This window comes from Lepisosteus platostomus, chromosome 24, assembly GCF_059453375.1.
Source record: "Lepisosteus platostomus isolate fLepPlt1 chromosome 24, fLepPlt1.hap1, whole genome shotgun sequence".
NCBI lineage: Eukaryota > Metazoa > Chordata > Actinopteri > Semionotiformes > Lepisosteidae > Lepisosteus > Lepisosteus platostomus.
In genome coordinates, this window is record NC_142634.1 from 13,384,777 (window position 1) to 13,403,916 (window position 19,140).

At 43.5% G+C, this 19,140-nt stretch overlaps 1 protein-coding gene across 5 annotated transcripts in view; it reads right to left on the reverse strand.

The window, feature by feature from the left end:
- The window catches only part of specc1la (sperm antigen with calponin homology and coiled-coil domains 1-like a), a 73,115-nt gene that overhangs the window by 42,951 nt on the left and 11,024 nt on the right, over positions 1–19,140 (reverse strand). For 3 of the 5 annotated variants that reach the window (XM_088618604.1, XM_088618605.1, XM_088618603.1), the window contains exons 1-7: positions 11,913–12,080; positions 9,500–9,692; positions 8,683–8,821; positions 6,511–8,150; positions 5,632–5,839; positions 2,802–2,875; positions 1,830–2,005 (exon numbers count right to left, since the gene is read on the reverse strand). In XM_088618604.1, coding sequence (XP_088474730.1) covers positions 1,830–2,005; positions 2,802–2,875; positions 5,632–5,839; positions 6,511–8,150; positions 8,683–8,821; positions 9,500–9,692; positions 11,913–11,950 — 2,468 coding nt within the window. In that variant the 5' untranslated portion in view covers positions 11,951–12,080. Of the gene's footprint in view, positions 1–1,829; positions 2,006–2,801; positions 2,876–5,631; positions 5,840–6,510; positions 8,151–8,682; positions 8,822–9,499; positions 9,693–11,912; positions 12,081–17,219; positions 17,308–19,140 lie in introns of those variants that run through there. The other 2 variants (XM_088618607.1, XM_088618606.1) reach the window with 2 other exon arrangements.

The window sequence follows — 19,140 nt, forward strand, 5'->3', positions numbered from 1 at the left end:
TCCTCAGTCCAGGCGGGAAATGGGAGACAAAGATGAAGCATTTAACGGAATAAGTCATATAAATCAAAAGGGCTTTCAGTTTCAACATCCCCCTACTCACTGTAGGGTTGCTTTGTGAGCTTTATAGTTCTTCTCAATTTGATTGGGTCAACTGGTAGGAAAACTAAAAGGCTCTCAAAAACAGGCAATGAGCACCACTCCTCCAGTCTTAAATTACATTCACACAGCAATTCGTGCCAAATCAAAGGTATCTAAACGGCTTCATAACCAGGAGCTAAAACAAACTCTCAAAGCACCAGACAAAGCAGTCAGTCTCACACAAGCTTTCAAATCAAAATCATAAGATCCCGAGAAAAACAAAAAAGTGACAACACACTTGGAAAGAAAAGCATCAGTAAACGAGAAGCAGAGACAGGGGTTTTGGTTACAGTGCCACAGTTAGATGTGTGGCCACAGCTGGGAAGATGTTCTCAATAGTCAGATTCTTTAAAAATTAAATTGCGATCAGCAGTTTTAAAGCTGGACAGTGGCACAGTGGTGTGTATAACTGCCTCGCAGTTCTGGGGTCCTGGGTTCAATTCCTGGGGTGTTACCTGTGGTGCTATCTGTGTAGAACTTCTCCCTGTGTTCATGTGGGTTTCCTCCCACAGTCCAAAGACATATTAGGAGATGAACTGGTTTCTAGAAAAAATGGCCCTGGTGTGAATGTGTGTGTGTCTGTCTTGAGAGGGGCTGGGGTCCCGTTCAGGGTGTACCCTGCCTTGTGCCCAGTGCTTCCTGGGATATGCTCCGGCTCCCCCATGACCCTGTACTGGATAAGCACTCACTGAAAGTGATGCGATAATGAAGTTTTAAAACTGGGTGCAGTTCTGTGTCAGCTAACAAAGCCACAGGAGCTTAATTCAACAATGCTAGTTCTTGTCCAGGTCAGATTTATTCTGTAGTACAGACAAACCTGAAAAGAACAGAAGTGACAAAAGGAAGCAACATCCAGTCTCCAGTCTCGATTCCTTGTGACAATTTTCAGTTTTTTTTTTAAAAAAAAAAGGTCAGAGACAATTTAACTTTTCCTGGAAACCATTCACTCCAGACACTCTGCAGCATCCCTGCAGCTCTGCCAAAGGAGAGAGACAAATTGGAACAAGGCATCTCAGAACAGGCCTCTGTGAGCTGTACGTGTGAACTGCCAAAGCCTCACCACTTTTGGGGTGTAATTGCATTAACGTCAAGCGGAGAAGAGCACTTTGAGAAAATGTAGTCACGGAATCAACAGGACCAAAGGTTTGTTCTGAAAGTCATCCAAGTACAACACAAAGAACATGCTCAGATCACACTGCAGGAACACACAATGCAGTCAAGAGCAAAGTAGTTTTACAACACAATACTCTGCAATATTTCTTTCATATTTATGGACAGAGGAAAGAAGAACAGAATGAATGAATCCCTGGAAAGTGAAACGACTACAATGGATATAGACTGTCCACAGAAGAAACAGTGTTGTTGCAGTGTAAGTGAAGTGAATATAATAGTGTCTGAAAAGATTCCAGAATGAACACTTACTTAAACATGAACCAGCGGATACAAGTGGAAGCTACTTAGAAGGGTATTTAAAAACAAGAACAGGAGACAAGTCTTTACCCAAAGGGTTGTGGGAGGATGGAACAAGTTGCTCAGCCATGTTGTTGAAAGCTGATACCCGGGCATCTTCCAGGAAAAAGCTGGATGAGATCCTGGGATCAAGCAGCTACTAACTACCAAATGAGCTAGACAGGCCTAAAGGCCTCCTCTCGTTTGTACCCTTTCTGATGGTCTCAAGAGGAAGGCCGTACTTGCGGTTTTTGACCTCATCCAGCTCCTTGCCCAGCTTCTCGTTCTTCTCCTGGGCCTCGTGCAGCCGGCGCCTCAGGTCCCCGATCTCCTCCTGCGCCTCCGACTTGATGTCGTTGGCGATGACCACCGCGGTCTGGAGGTCGGCCTGGAACTGCCGCCACTCTGCCGACTCCTCCTGGAGCAGAGGAAGGCATCAAACACAACACATCCGATTCCATGGGGATGAGGATAGGCGTCACGTGACACTTCATCGCTGTGAGCTGTTAACAGTGCAAGACCTTCAATCCCCCCCAGCACCACTGGCATCAGCCAACGTTTAAACTTGCCCTCAATTTATGTACAAATAATAGACCATCTTTGCAGAAAATTAAGCTTCACATCTTTAATTCTTTATAATTTTGTATGTGCACTGGAAACTGGAAGGACTGAAACTGCACACAAAAATTGCTATTGTATTGGAATTGGCTCTTATATTGAAGAAAACGCTTCCAAACTGGAAAATAAACACCCATTATAGCTACTATACAATGCAGCCATAAAACAACAGTCAAAACAGTATGCTTTGTGTAGTGCGTTTTAATGGACTCATTTTATAAAACGAATTTTTTAGCACTTGGACCAGTAAACGATAAAAGACTGAAAATACACATAAGCCAACTAAATAACCCCCATAATATCTGGTTTCCTAAACAAATAACTTAGTCTGTAGGGGGAGCAGATGTGCCCACTACAAATACCAGAAGGGGAATGATTGGTTAGGCTTTATGATCTTCATCTTCTTCTCCACTCGTGTGATTTGCATCACAGCTGAGCTCCAGATCACATCAACTCACACACTCAGCACTGGGAAGTGGGGAGACAAACTGGGAAATGGGGATGCAGGTAATGATGTACAATTTGAGCATTTTGGGCAATGTGGCTCCCTGATTCTCCACCTAGACAACAACATAATTAACTGGCGGTCTCCTTACCCGTAACCTGCGGTTCAGGATTTTAATTTCCCGCTCCATATCGTGTTTTTGGTCCTGCAGTTTTTTGACAGAAGCTATAGGAAAAAAAAAAAAACAAGTGGAAACTTCTTAGAAGGGTATTGTTTTTAGAAAAAAATCTGTGCGCCTCAAACCAGGTGAGCAAGCAAGACATTCAGAAAAAGCAAAATAAAAAAAAACACAGAAAGCTTTTTTAAATGCTCACTGCATATAGAGACTGCATGTGCTGTGAAAAGCAAGTACTAAACCTGCCTACGTACTGTAAGGTGACAAACCATTTCCAGGACATGAAACAGCTGTTCCTGGAATCATCCATCAACGAAGTTTCAATCCACCACTGGCTGGGAAACTTTCTTCAGTGAGAAGACACTTGATATTTCTGTCTCTCCAAGCTTGAGTGATGACCTCCTGATTCACACATCACTCATCCAATGCGCAGGCTATCGAGAGTCCTTTTTTAACTTTATCTTACGATGACTAATTTTATATTCTTCTTCTTCTAATAATGCATTTATGTGCCAATAAGCTTCAAGGAAATATTAAATGGTGGAGTTGGGCAAAAAAGGGCTAATATACCCTCTTTACCCAATGATAAAACACACTTAACACTCTTTTTCTGCTCCAATGTTTAATTTCGGAAATATTAAATTGTGAAATAGAATCTGTGAAACAAGCTCTAGAATAGAGAATTTAAGTTACTTAGGAATATGCAGAAGTAAAATGATATGTCCAAGTTCTAGGACTGAAATTGATTAAAAAATAATTAGTAAATGATTAGTATTAAATGTACAGTTGTAAACAAAAGTTTGTGAACCCTTAGGAATTATATGGATTTCTGCATGGATGGCTCCTAAAATGTGATCTGATCTTCATCTAAGTCATAATAAACACAGTCTTATTTAACAAACACACACACAACATTTTACACTGCCATATCTTTATTGAACAAATGGTTTAAACAATCAAGGTCACTGATGGAAAAAGTATGTGAACCCTTATATTTAGTAACCAGTGGAACCTCCTTTATTGGCAATAACCTCAACCAAACGCTTTCTGTAGCTGCTGATCAGACCTGCGCAGTGGTTAGGAGGTATTTTGGTCCATTGCTCTATACAAAACTGTTTCAGTTCATGTATATTTTTGGGATGTCTTGCTTGAACGGCCTGCTGCAGATCATGCCACAGCATTTCAGACCTTGATTGTTTAAACCATTTGTTCAATACAGATATGGCAATGTAACATGTTGTGTGTGTGTTTGTTAAAAAACGTCTTTATTTATTATGACTTAGATAAAGATCAGATCACATTTTAGGAGCCATCCATGCAGAAATCCATATAATTCCTAAGGGTTCACAAACTTTTTCTCACAACTGTAGTGGAGATTCATTTACCGCAAATAATCCATGATTTAATCTGTGCAAAAGTACATTTCAGATCCTTCACTTTCTGCTTCAGAGCAATGCATAGGACATAGGATGTCAGCTGGAAGAACTTTTTTTTTTTATCCCGCCAGCACATAAATCCAAATGCAAGATCTCAAAACACTGCATCTTTCAAATAATGTACCTCTGATCCATGCGGCACATAAAAGTTGAATGCAATTAAAACCGATTCAAAATTCTGAATTTTTAAACCACTCATCTCAGAAATTTGCAATAAAATTGATCTTCTATGTTGAGATAAGTCACGAAACAGTTACATTTAATGGTTAGCTATTTTATGTGCATCTTTTGGCACAATTATTTTCTCTTTGCCTTAATAAGTCTAAATGTGACCTAAGGAACACAGCAAAAAAACATATCCTTACTCCTTTTTACCAGTGGTGGCTTTCTATAAACTAGCTGGATAAAAAAAATAAAATGGTTCAAAAGCTCCATCTTGTGTCCACACAGAAATCTGGCACCCCTCTTCTCCTGCACTGCTCTACCCCAGCAGATCTAGTCATCTCCACTGCCGTACTTTGACGCAACCAGCTCCTTAATTGCTATATTGGAGTGCCCTCATTAGAAGTAGTCATGCTCTAGAGAACAGATATAAGTTTCTAAGAAGTTGTCTTCAATGAACAGATCAAGCAATTTACTATACCGTCACTCATAATCACTTATCATTCACTAGCTGTCCTGTGTACTGAAAATCAGTGTGCGACCCCTACGTCAGTGAATTACCTGCTCTCTACAGAGTTGTGAGAGGTGGTTCATACTGTAAGTGGGAATTGTTAAACTCACTCAAAGCTGCACACTCTCTCCCTGGTGCATTTGTGTACTACAGGAAATACGTACTGTAGTTGCATGCACTAAAAGCACACAGTCTCTCAGGCAGCTCAGAACTCTCAATCGTTTGAGAAATCAAGTATGAAAATCCTGTATATCTCACTACAAAAATAAACAGGTGAATTGTTTTAATTAAATACTCGGGATGGAACAAAAACATCAAGAATAAAAAACCTTTAAGGATTTGAGTTTGAGATTCCTGCGCCGCATTATTTGTATTCAATCTGAAATTCGTAGCGCAGACATCATGTGAGAAGATTGTTTTAAATGCGTCTGAAACTCACGTTATAAATTCTGTTTTCAGCATGAATCATCAATCACACATTTAGGAAATGACCAGATACAACCGGGAATGGTTTGATTAAAGGCAGCTGTATAGCAGCACGTGTTTGTTTTAATTAGATTTAGACAAGAAGAGTCCTGCATTGTTTACTACTCCTCTAAGCAGTGTAGTTATGTTGCAGTATAAATGAATACTCCTCCAGGACTTTATATTACAGCACCACAGTGCAGTGGGATCCCAGTGTGGGCTGGTCACTCACTCTCCAGGTCGGAGATGATGAGGTTATCGTGCAGCTTGACGGCCCTGTGCTGTTCCACCTCATCCTCCAGCTCGAAGATGGTCTCCTTCATGTCTCCGATCTCCGTCTCCTTCTCCTCCAGCTCCGCTCGCTGCTTCTCTAGGCTTCTGGAGAGCTCGGCAATCTGTTTCTGCGCCTCCTCTCGAAAATCCCGGTACTCTCCTTCCACCTGCAGGTACACACACACAGGGTCACATCTGGGAAGGCTGAGAGACCACGACAGATAGAAACCTTGCTGGGGTCTAGGGGTTGTGCCTGTGGACCAGGGTATTGAACAGACCCTGTATTAAACCCTGATGGATCTTGGATATACAGTATTAGGGGTTGGTTATTTGATAAATCCTTGTAAATCATTATCATTCTCAATTCACCTCTTAACAATCAAAACATGCAACTCATTAAGGTAAAAGGTATTTAAAAATCAAGGAGGAAGCAGCTAAAAGTGTGTGTAATGACTACTAGATAGCTACTAGAAAACCCATTCATGGCCTTCATTTTCATCCGGAATAATTTAGGAGACAATTAACATAATATTCCTTCAATGGTATTGCAGTCATTTACCAGAAACATTATGAAATATACTGTATAGTGGCAAAAAAAACAACTGTAGCAAAACTACAATATTTACACAGCTTGTTGAATTTAGATTATTAAGAAGCAAAAAATATTTAAGCCCATATTTCACTCAGCACAAACATTTTCACAGCATTGTGCTACTTGAAAGTTGGAGTCCTTTACGCACTATAAAGAAAATGGTAATTAACAAGTGCTTAAGGCTTGCGAACGTATATTACATTCACAATGTTCACCACTGGAGCACGAGGGCCCTTCTCGGGTTACCTTGCCGAGGGTGTCCTGGAGATGTGCAGCTTCATTGCGGTTGTGGCTGAGTTCCTCCTGCAGGTTGGCAGCCTCGGTCTCGGCCTTCTCCTTGTCTAGGCGAACGCTCTCCAGCAGCTCCCGGATGTCGTTCTTGTCGCCGGAGTTGTGGATGGAGTACAGCTCTGCGACTTTCTGCCTCTCCTGCTCTAGCTGGGCCCTGCAGCGGTTGAGCTCCAGCTGGTCATTGTTCAACATGGCCTTGTACTCTTCCAGGGCCGCCACCAGACCCGCCCGGTCCTTCTTCTCGGACTCGACCATGCGGTCCATGTGGTGATTCCTTTCCTTAAGGGCTCCGATCATCTCCTGAGCCTCCTTGTTGTCCTGTTCGGCCATTTTCAGGGTGTTGCTGAGGTGCTGCTGGACACCAAGGAGCTGCTCGCGGTCAAAACGTGCGTTTTCAGCCAGGTCCACGTACCGCTGCTCCAGCTCCAGGTACCGTCCGCTTTTGATGTCCTCGTCGATGACATATGAGATGTGGTGGTCATCTAGCAGGGAGCGGAAATACTCGATCTGCCGCCCGTAGTGCTCCAGCTTGTCACTCTGTTGGCACAAAGAGTCCATCAGGATGACCTTCTCCTCCCCAAGCCTCTCGTTTTCTGCATTCAGCTCCTGTGTGATCTGCTGGAGGTCTGCCAGCTCCTGTAGGGTGGCCTGAAGCTCCTCTGCGGTACTATGCTGGTTCTCCTCCATTTGGTGGATGCGTTCTGTCAAACAGGCCACAGACACCTCGCTGGCATTTCCGCTGCTCCCTTTCCGGGACCTCTCGCGACTGGGGGCGCCTTCGGATTCTGAAGAAGAAGAGGGGGCATCCAGGGCATCATCACTAGAGGTGATGGGCTGGTAAACCTCACTGGACTCGCTGTCCAAATTGTCCATGGAGCTGCTGCGCCGGTTCTCTGTTAACGTGTTCTCATCCTGGCTCAGGAGGTCCTCCATGGACCCAGGGGCAGATCCCTCCACCGAGGAGGTCAGCGTCCCCCCACCGTCACTGTGCCCACTCCCTACAGCCAGATCAGGGCTCATGGACTGGTAGTTGAAGATCTTTTCCGAGCTGTCCAGCCTCTGCTCCAGGGAGAAGCCCAAGGCATTAAGCCTGTCCTTCAGCATGCGGTTCTCGTTCTTCAGCTGGTTGAGCTCCTCTCGGATGGCGTTGTTCTGGTCCTGGAGCTGCAGCAAGGTTGACTCCACATCCGTGGCCATGATGGGGGCAGCTTCCTTCTCCTCCTGCTTCTCCTCCTCGCCATCCTCCGAGGTCTCCTCTCCCAGTCCCAGCTGCGCCCGCATGTCCCTCAGCTCGCTCCGCAGGTGAAGGATCTCCACGTCTTTGCTCTTGGCCAGGCCCAGGAGGTCCTTCACCTTGGCCTCCAGGGCGGCCCTGTCGCTAATCTGGCTGTCCGACTTCGACTTGCTCATGCGGGTCTCGGACTCGGCAAGGGCTCTGCTGCGCGAACGCTTGGCCGCCACCGCCGCGTCATTCGCCCCCGCGGCAGCCGCCGAGAGCTTCTTCCCCGGGCCGTTCCTGGAGCGCTCCCGCAGCCGGTCGCGGGAGGAGCTGGCCTCCTTGGCCGTTGAAGAGGTCACCCTTTTGGCTGAAGATCCTTGATTGTGCAAGACAAAGGCATTACTCTTATTTTTTTTTTTTTGCACCAGTGGAAAAAAACCAACAAAATGGCTGTTGATAGCCAAATTTTAGAGATCTAAAAACACGAAAGGAAGTTATTTCCATGTACAAGACTAAGAACACACTTGAAGATAGTTCAACTGGAGAAAAGGAACTACGCAATACAAGCTTGATACAACAGCTCTCATATTAATAAGACAATTTGTTTCTTTCACCCATCACATAGATTAGTATGCTGAACAGCCTTCATTATAAAGTTAGAAGCATTACAGATGGCACTGCTATCTAAGAGACGGGACCAGGAGACACAGAAGTTGCTCACTGATAATTGATAACTGCTAACATACCATTTGTAAAAGGCTAAGGCTGAGAGCTGTTAGGGTTATCCAGTAAGTGCGATATAAGTGGTTTAATAAAGTTGCCATGCTGTAAGAAAGAGGGAAGGTACACTGTTCAACACGTCACCGCTGCACGCTGGAAAGCGAGGCCGTGGTTTCAGCCCTCCGTACCTGAGCTCGCCCTGGCCTTGCCCTCAGGGTTGCTGGCGGCGGCGGAAAGAGCCGCGCTGCTCTTTTTCCCTTTGGCGGCAGCGGTGCTCGCTGGGGCTCCCCCGGCCATCCCGGCTAGCAGGTCATCGCTGCTCTTCACCTGCGGGGAAACCAGAGCGGCCTGGTCAGCGCCCTCCACAACGCCTGCCCCCAGGCCACGCTTTCCTGTAGGAACGAAGCAACGATTCGCCCTGCGTGTGGCGGAGACCAGCGCGCGTCCTGTGGCCGAGGCGCTCAAAAGAGGGCCCGCTCCGAAGGTTCGAATCGTGTGGCAGGGACGCAAGGAATCACGGCACAGTTTGGTGAAGGTTTGAGATTTGGTTAATTTCCGGAGAACACTGAAGGAGACACACACAAGGTGTATATCCCACAGCATTCCTAAATTCTAGCAGTGTTACAATGAGATTTATAGCCCACACAGTTGTGGTCACCCGAGTTATTACCATGAACAGCTGTTTATGAGTGACCATTACCAATCGGATTGGGATCATAGAAAATATTTCTACCTATGGCACAGTGGCGGTTCCTGATTAAGCTATCCCTGCCTTTCAGTTACTCCTGAGGCGTCACGTACAACAGCAGGCGTCTGTTTAAAATGCACTCAGGCCAGGTCAGGAGCAACGACCCCGGGCCAGAGTCAGACTTCCACAGCACCACCCTGAGAGGAAGACAGCCCCGATTCGGGCCCTGTGACAAAGTGTGAAGAACCAGGAAAGAAAAGTGGAGATCGAACCTCCGCACGCAAGCAGAGGGAGGGGAGCCCCTCGTCCTCCATTACCTTGGAGAGTTGGGGTGCAGAGGCAGCCTTGGCGGCAGTCTTCACAGCCCCAGAGCCCCCCGAGCCGCTGTCGGGTCGCCCTCTGTCCCCGCCCGGGCCCTTACTGCCTCCCGCAGCCTTGGGCGCAGTGGCCGCAGACCTGCTTGCTTTCTTCATGATGGGCTCTCGACTTCTGATACATTTACAGCGCAATCTGTCAAAGGCAAGACGGGAGAATCAGTCAGTTTAACAACATTAGCCTTCTGCGCTCAGGGTCTGTACATCATGGCCTCTCTTTATACCGTATCCTTGTTTATTTAGCAATATTACTTCGTCCGACAGTTTTGCAATTCTGTGTGAATGCATTGGCCTGTTTTCCGATTTGTTATTGTCTGCTGCGCCGTATGAGGTTATGAACCCCGATTCTGCCCGGACTAGAATGCAGTCTTGCCCTGCCCACTAGGGGGAGCCAAAGGAGGGGCTTACAGTTTGTGCCTGTCCGCAGCCAGTCGTTTTTTTTACTCTGCTCTCAGCTGCTGCTTAACTCTCAGACTTTTCTCTAAGCTGCGTTTCTATGCTTTCACAGTATTTTGCTTGCTGGACAGAGCTTAGCTTTAAATTAAACTTTAGATTTCCATAATATGTTATTTCATTATCTTTGTGAACACCTTTCTCTTAGTGCAACTCCACCCTAGGCAAGTTTAGCACGCGCTCATTAAATCAACTAACATACAAACGGCTTTGATCTCTTCAGACAGAGCTTGGCCAACATTCTGTCGTTTGTTTTTAAGACCAGGCTAGCCAGGTCATTCTAGTCCTCACACAGATTTTACAGGATCTTTGTCATTACACAGTCTAATCCACGAGTTTGTATTTTTAGCTCCCTTCTACAACCAGGCACAACCTTGGGATGGTCCACTAGGTGGCAACAATAGGCCAGATCTGCAAAAGCAAGAGAAACTATTGGAAGTGAATTGTAATCAAACAACCAACTTCTGGCTACCTGAGCCATCTCCCGCTCTGAGAAAGTCGTTAAAATATCTGCACAATAACAAAGGACAATAACAAAGGACAGTAGTAAAAAGCCAGAAACAATGTTTCTCTATAAATAAATTAAAAGCTACTGCAGAATAGACAGTGGGTTCGTTATTCCCATTTTTCTCATTACAGAACATATGTACTCCCTGTGCCCAGCTGAAGAAAATGGCATAGATGGGGTCCGACCATGATCTTATTGCGTGAGCTTTGTAGTCATCTACTATATTTTGCATTGAATCTCTGTCATTAAAATGTAAGCCTTGTTTCTTTGGTTTAAAAAATTGCAAGCATCAGCAGGGCGCTCCTATAGCGCGTAAGATCTCAAGTGCCTTTCAGGTGAAAGCACTGTTTGGCTGCAGGCATGCTGCCCTAGGTTACCATATCGTTTCTGCTGTTTGCCCAAGAATCAGAAGACAACAGAACGAAAATCCACCTGTCAGTTGCAGGCTTAGCCTAATGTTTCTCAAAACGTGTAAGGCAGAGTACAAAACAGTGGCTGCATCTGCAACCTCTTATGAGTCGACACCATTGGCTAATCTACATTTTACTGCCAGATTAAAAGCAGACAGAAAAAAATTGAAGCTGCTGAATTCCAGACAAAATTAATGGTCTCAAAGCCTAGGGAAAAATAACTATGATAAATATAATATGCCTGAAGAGACAGACAGAGTACAGGGGGAGGGAAGAAATTACACTTTTCAAAGCCAAGCTCTCTCGGAACATAAACGCCGTGCGATCGAATTGGTTACAAATGGATCCGAAGCCATGGGCTTGTGAAAGTATATGTCAGGCATACTTATTTATGGCAATGTAACTTACACCATCTTAAAACAGTTTAGTTCTGCATTTTGTTTCCATCGTTGAAGCAACATCGATTTCTGGAGCTCTAAAAAATCATCTGGAAATGCTACAGAGGCTACAGTACAAGAACTGCCAGAAATGTATGAAGGTCTTATCGGAGATCCATGCAAATTGGGACATGATTTCACTGCATAGGGTGCCATTCTTTGTAAACCATTACTGTAGAGTGACATTACAGCTCGACCTTCCCAGATCCCATGAACCCTTCTCAGCCCTGCCCTGAAGGGAGAAGGGCAAAAATCATTTGCTCCCATTTTTGTAGTAGTGCTACCAATAGAAAACACTTCTCCAATCTGATTACGAGGCACTGTTTGGAAAGAGTACAGTTAATATCACAAAGCTGAAAAGTCCACTAGAGAGATCTCAGACACTGCACTAATATTTTAAATTTTATTGGCAAGGAACCATTATGGAAATAACAGCCAAAAAAACGAAGTCTACACCAGATAAGTATACATATTTTGCTGCCCAGTCTGTAGGAGAAGTATTTAGATTACCTCTGCCACAAGGATTAATTAAGCATGATGGAATTTACCTGCTGGCTGCAGACGTTGCTTTCCTTGGAGAGCACATTGGAACACAGCACTGCTTCCCAGGATAGATCACAATAAATAAGCAATGCTCTCCAGCTCAGGGAGTGCGTCTATATACACGAATGGACCAGGACATAACCGCCGCTGGCGAGGATTTGAAGAAACACAACCTGTCTCATTGGAGAGCTGTAGCAGAGCAGCCTGTCTGGGACAGCCATGCCAGGCAGGCGGAGCTGGGGGCTCCTTAAAAGGATCTAAGAGCTGTTGAAGCCGAGGAGCTGATAGGGCAGGCCTATGCTGTACAGGATAGCACAGTGAGGGCAAAAGAATTTGGGCGAGACACCTCTCTGCTACACGCCACTGTCGTCAAAGTGGATGAAAAAAAAGGGGGCCTTGTGCTTGCTCTATGGGTATGAACACACTCACCCCACTGAATGAAGCTCTGATTCCTGTTTCCAGTTGTAAGAACTCCACTTTAGACTGGCATGGCAAAAGGAGGCAAGGGTAAATACCTTTGATTCAAAATGTCAAGGCAAAACAAGGCATTTCTATCGAACATGGCAAAGCGACTTTGCCATCGGCAATCCAACGTTGATATCTTGAAGTTGGTCTACTTTACACGTTTTAAAAAAGATTGCAAGGACATAACTTTCACCTTTGAACACATGCACTTAGACGTTCATCATTCTAATATTGGGGCAGCTTTCAGTTGATGGCTATGCTCCAGGTACAGAGCCCAAGCCTTCGGGAACAGGCATAGTGTGCGATACACATTTTAACCACCTGTCTTGCTGCCCCATTTGTTTCAGGAGGAATGTTGGTCTTCTTTCTGGACTTTAGTTGTCCCTAAATATTCCTTCATGATTCATGCTGTATTGTGTGAATGAATGATCTGAAAGATACTTGCTCACCAGCACTTGATCACAACTACTGAGTGAATTAAGTGCAAACTGGCTTAGCTCAATTGCCCATGTGATTTTTACCAGCAATACAATTTCCTTCTTCTTCCTGTGAGGTGAACTACAGCACGTAATAGGTCAGTTCTTATGGTGAAATAACCTTTTCAAAGATCCCTATGCTGTATTACTCAAGTTGCACAAAACAATCACTGCAATGGTGCTATCTGATAGACTTAGGCTTATTCACTGAGGTAACCGACAATTAAAATTGAAGTCATAGCAAGTGGACATTTGCATATACTGTATTAATTATCAGTTTGTGAGGAAAGCAAATGAAGGAAACTAATGTGCCTGCAAGAGAAGAAAAGAACTCTTAACTTTTTTATCTTAACTCTTAACTTTTTTAAATTTTATCATTATCAGATGCAAAACAGTATTTTCATCAGAAAGTAGGCTGATCTGCACTCTGATGTGTAACCGGAATAACCTGACTAATAAACACACAGGGGAAAAGAAACCATTCATGGCAACTTCTCCCTGGGAACACTTTTAGGATTAATGGAGTAATTGTTTCAATTATTAAAGGCTTCTCATGGCTAGAATTGAATAATTGTTGCCATAACCGAAGAAACTTTTTCAAAGCTCCTTTTTCATGCAGTTTTGTACATTTCAGTGTGTAGTGGAATGCTTTGTACTAAACCTCTGGTTTCCTAGCCACACTGAAATGTTAATAGTGCGCCAATCCACTTACAGATCTTTAAGTAGTTAAAGGTAATATGGGTCAGGATGGTTCTGAAAAGGCAGAAATCTGGACCAACTTATGAATTAACATAATTTCGAGGTATGAACTTTGGATTTATAAAGAGCAACAATAACTCTTGCTTTGATGGAAAATTAACCCAGATCATTGAATGTACAGTAGCTGATTTGATCATCTTGGTTTCTTCTATCAGTTTACAGTAAGCCAGCATAGATGCCATTCATCTTTGTATCAAAATTACAACCATCCCTATATCACCACAATCGCTTTCATTTCGGTCTGTGTGTGAATAATCTCTTGCACCGAACATTCAAGTTTTCTTTTTAAATCCATTTTTTAGCTCTGAAGTCCCTGGGAATGAGTCAGTACTACCAGCAGGGTTGGAAATGTTTTTTTTAAAGGACTGACAAACACTGGACTTAGTGTATCATTACCCATGACGCCCTGGAAGCACAGGGAATGAAGGCAGAGCCTGCGCTGTGGTGTCAGATTCAGGCCTACAGCAAGGCTGCACACATGGCCAATACCTCCACAGATGCCTGGCAACATATCTGATGCACTGCGGGTGCTGTCATTGGTAGCATCCGATTTTTCTGACCAAGAAATGGAAAATATTGGATAGTGGGAGCCAAGTTTTGTAGGCCTTTGGGTGTGTAAATATGTCACAGATTTTTCCACATTGTACTGTACCTCTCCATATAATATCAGTAGACGTGGTAATTGCACAAAGCAAACATTTAGGCTTGTGAAGTGGTAAAATAAGTGCTACATACCGTTTTCCAAAACTGAGACGAGAATTCAGAGCCCTTTTCAATGCCAGTCCAAATCACCCCCACATTTTATGATAAGTGAATGACATTTAACATACTGCAAAATCAGCTTCGTTTTTGGTGTTTTACTTTGTTTTGGGCATTTTAAACAGAGTTTAAAACAGGCTTTAAACAGATTAACAAAACAGTATTAACAGCAGTATTGGAATTTCTTCATGAACAAGGAAAGCAGTCCTTGAGTTTACCAAGAATAGTTGGTACTGTATCCCAATGGAATCCTGCGCACTGTACCTGCAATATCTGGTCACTCATCTATTATACTTTCTGTTTTAATTCTGAAGATCCATTATATTCCATACATAAAACCAGAGCTGTCTTCTTTCAGTAAGTCACAGACCATATGCAGACAGCGCCTTATTGCAATGGGACAACCCAAGCTTTCACGCTGAATCTTGTGAAGCCCAACTCATTGAAAGTATTGCTTCCATAAAAACAAAAACAAAGCATTCTGAAACCAGGAACTGCTGTGTTTTCTACAGTAGCAGAAAGCACTAAGATCACCAGACAAGGAAGTTTCAAGCATGTGAAGACAGGTATTTCACCTTTCAAACAGAGAAGTCTTTTACATTTGCTTTGCTAACAGCCTGTGGGAGCTAAAGAATTTCAGTTCAGTAAAAATCATGAATAGCACAAATATTTCCAGAGTCTGTAGACAGGCTATGTCGGTTATGGAGATAGACTGGATGCCTTCTGAGGTGAGAGATTTAGGGCTACAGTAGACTTGTATCACTAACAGGAGACATCCGACAGAAGTCTTGTTATATTTTGTCTAGAGTTTTAAAATGAAAAATAAACCTATCCTCACCCTCACTGTGACTGGAATTCCTCACTAAGAACCCCCAGAGGAGTTCACAATGTCCCTGAGTTCACTCTGTACTCACGATTTGTTTAGATAAAAGAAAATAAAGGGTGACCTAGAGACATAAGGCCAGCTTTTCTTAAAATAAAATTCAAACAACTTGTGCTTAAAGCCTCCTGGCCAGTCCAGCCTATTCTACAGAAATGCCAGTAACTTACAAAATCAAAACTGTGCTGTTATCTCATAATCAAACTAAAATCATCCCAGTACTGACACGAGTAGGGATAGCATTTCATCCCTCAGCATTAGCCACTCTCAAGAGCCTGAGACAGCTGAAGCGTTTCTCATGCCACACATTCCTCTACCTTGGAATCCTACTGCTCTTACATAGACTAAAGCATTTTACACCATCCAGACAACACCTTCATCTACTTTTGTACACATCAAGGCTGACAAAAAAACCTGGAACAGAGTCTCAGTATTTGAGTCTACTGAGGGCCCTTTTAAAGGATAACTCTGAACAAGACTTGTGTACATTTATTCACTTCTTACCGGATATCCAGGCTGTTAAGCACATATGATAACCTTTTTTAAAATAAGTTTCTGTTGTCCATTAGCAGTTATTGACAAATGGGCCTAGTTAGCAACTATTACAAGTTTTGGGTAAAATCGAACTTTAGGAATAATGAAATTCTTTTGAGACTTGAATTGAGTGAAGCCCTATCCCCTCCTCAAATATACACAGCAGACAAAAGACCACCCCAGAAAACAACAGTATTCACAGAAGGAAAACAGGAGAGGCCCATATTCTTAGACAAAAGTTCAGACATCATCATATATTCGAAGCTCTACAGGAACCAATCCTGCAAATAGCTATAAATTATTCACTTCAGCAGAATGAAGCTTCCCTTTGCCTGCACTCTCCATTTAAGGGATTGTCTGCCATTTCATTTTAAGGGAATTACTAATGGGTCAACAATCATGTTTAATTTAAGATCCTGCATTGTTAAGTAAAGCCTAAATCTCTGCTCCTTCAACTAAAAATTGCTGTGAACAGAAAGTTCCATCATTTAACACTGATGGGAGCAAATGTCACAAAATGACTCAGTCAAGTACAGAAAGACATTAACAACAGAAAGCTAATCCAGATCATGGGTGTTTGGCTGCTAGGTTGTTTTTCCAACTTAAGAGTCAGGCAAAAAGTCCAGGAAAACCATTCGCACCACTTTACAGCAACCCTCAATTCTTTCCGAAGTGCTGATTTACAGCAAAACTGAGGCCTCTTTTTCTTGAACTATAAATAGGCCCTAATTTCTTTCAGCTGCAAAAAAAAAAAGGCCCAAATCGCAGCCCGGCCATGGAGCCTCACCCAGCCTCTCAGGGGTCTGAAATATTTGCTCTCCCTTGCAAGCCGACAAGTACAAATATGTTCTTGTATAAACAAGAGAACGGAGTGTGAGCTTAAGACATCATTTAAAAATTGAGCGGAATATGAAATCCAGACCCAGTTAAGACTAAACAAGCACGGCCTCGGGCAGACATGACCTGGCTGACTAACAGTACAAATCCCACATATGAAATATTGATACAACTCCTTCTTTCCAAGCCTTGCCTTGCTGTACTGTATTTACAGATACTTAGCTCCATTTACATAACAAATCCTTCAGAGAACCTTTTTTTTTCCCCATGACAAATGCATTATTAATGGCAATTTTTTCTCGAGCACATTCTATTTAGACTGCTTGATCGTTATAAAGACGAAAAACACTTATCAGAGCTAATTAGTACAAGGAATTCCATTTTGTTCTGTTGAAAACGCCATGGGACTGTGAGGCTTAGCTAGCGTCTCCGAGGCATAGAGAGATAATTATAGGCTGGCTTCAAACATAAAAATCTAGTCAGCGATCTCTTGGAATCTTGCCGGAGAATGATTGCAAGGATGTCTTTATAACGGAGCACACTGCCTGCCCACGAACCCCGCAGATATTCACTGCTGTGACCTTGACCGAGTACTGACTTACCAAAATAAGTTTTGCAGGAAGGAGATGGAAGTGCTGCTCGTATCCAAAATGGCACAGGTCCTCTTGGATGAGGGGTTCAAGCTCCCGCCTGCAAAAACAAGGACAGGCTTAAAAAACAAAACAAACGGCAGCATCATTTTCCTGGGAAACCGAACATCACCGTCAACTAACACGTCTGCACAAATCTCGAGCGGCGTCTTGCCTTTTCAGGCTCTTGTGCGCCAGCTGTAAATAGCCCATTCTGGCATCCCTCACATGACCTGTGACCTGTGAGCACTTTGCAGTTGAAAGAACCAGCTGACAATACTGAGATGGTACAGCTCATAGGCAACCAGGTGCTTCTGGCGGGGGGGGGGGGGGGGGGGGTGTAATGAAAGGAGAAAATGAGCAAAACACAGTCACTTACCCCCTTCCTAACATGAAAAAATGCCAAAATGCAACATGGAACTCCTACCAGATCCACAGCCATGACAGTGACCCCAGTATCACAGCTTTGCACGGGCACGAACCTCAGTAACCACATGTGGATTCACTTAAAAAAATCCCTGCAGTGCCCCAGGAATCTCTCAGCAGGAATGGGCTGCAATGCTGCTGGTCTTGATCAAATAAGAAGTGTACACCTACGGCTACCTTGCTCACTCATACAGTATGTAGTCTACCACGTGAGTCTGTGCCAGGGCCACAGTATAAGTGACTGCAGGATAACTGGGTTCCAAACATGGGCATAATTCTCAATGTAATTCTCTCCATCAATATACAGTTGAAGCACATTAAGGGGAGCTATACATATATGTATACAGTGTTTTTTTTACATCCATATTAAACCATTTCCTTCATTCACAATGTCCTTCCTCATAAACACTAGGGAGTTACACAGACCGCTTGAAGTATCATTTACAGCCCCAAAGCCTTGTTCATCAAAACATATAACCGCAGCCCTCAGCACACGAGGGGCAATAGGAATTTCAGGGAAAAAAAAACACCTACAGTATATCTTCTAGGCTTTAGACCAGACCACTGCTGGCTTTCAACCAGCAAGTATGTGCACAGGGAAGGGAGTTTCCAAAAAAAGGCACTGATTCCTTTCAACAGATTAAACATATTTCCAAAGACAGTGAGTCAAGCGGTCGCCCTCACCAATAAATTAATAAGCAAGGCACTGGCTGCCATTAGTCATCAGGTTAACAACTGCTCGTGCCTGAGGAATAATAACTGTTTCAGAGAAGCACTGAAAGCTCTTACAGCTGGTACACAGCAGCGAGACACTGACAGGTGACTTTCACAATACGAACAATACGACACAGCAGTGTTCCGAAAGGTGTCTCGCTCAATAGTATTTTTTATCACGTTCATTTTTAGCTGTACTTGGATACCAAGTTTGAGAACAGTATCAGGTGAGATTTTTCCCTCTTAAAAAGGTACCCATTAGGTACCTAATGGGTACGTAAGCTACATCTTAGCATGTAAGCTTCATCAACAGGCTTTGTACAGTGCAGAGTTCACAGAAGTTTCAAGAAAATCGGAAAAAAAACAGATACAATTGACAAGAAAACAGAAAAAAAATATTATAACAATTTTTTGGAAGGATAGTAACTGTAGCAGAGTGAGTTAATCCAAGTAACATGATTACTCTTGGACTAATCAAACACTCATTTAGGATTTTTCAAAACCCGACCACATAAATTTAGAAGTTGTTGGAGGAAGAAACACTTCTTCACTAGCTGAATTAATTTATTAGCTGTAAACAGCTCTGCAGTTTTAGGAAGCCTCAGAAGATTAAAATACAGCCAACAAGCCAAATTCATTTCCCATTTCCTCTTTCTCTCTGTAAGGGAAGCGGCTGTTTTTTAGTTCTGGGAGAGACGGAGAACCAGCTCCGCTCCGTGTAGGCCCAGCTCCCATGAAAAGAGCAGCGAGCGGC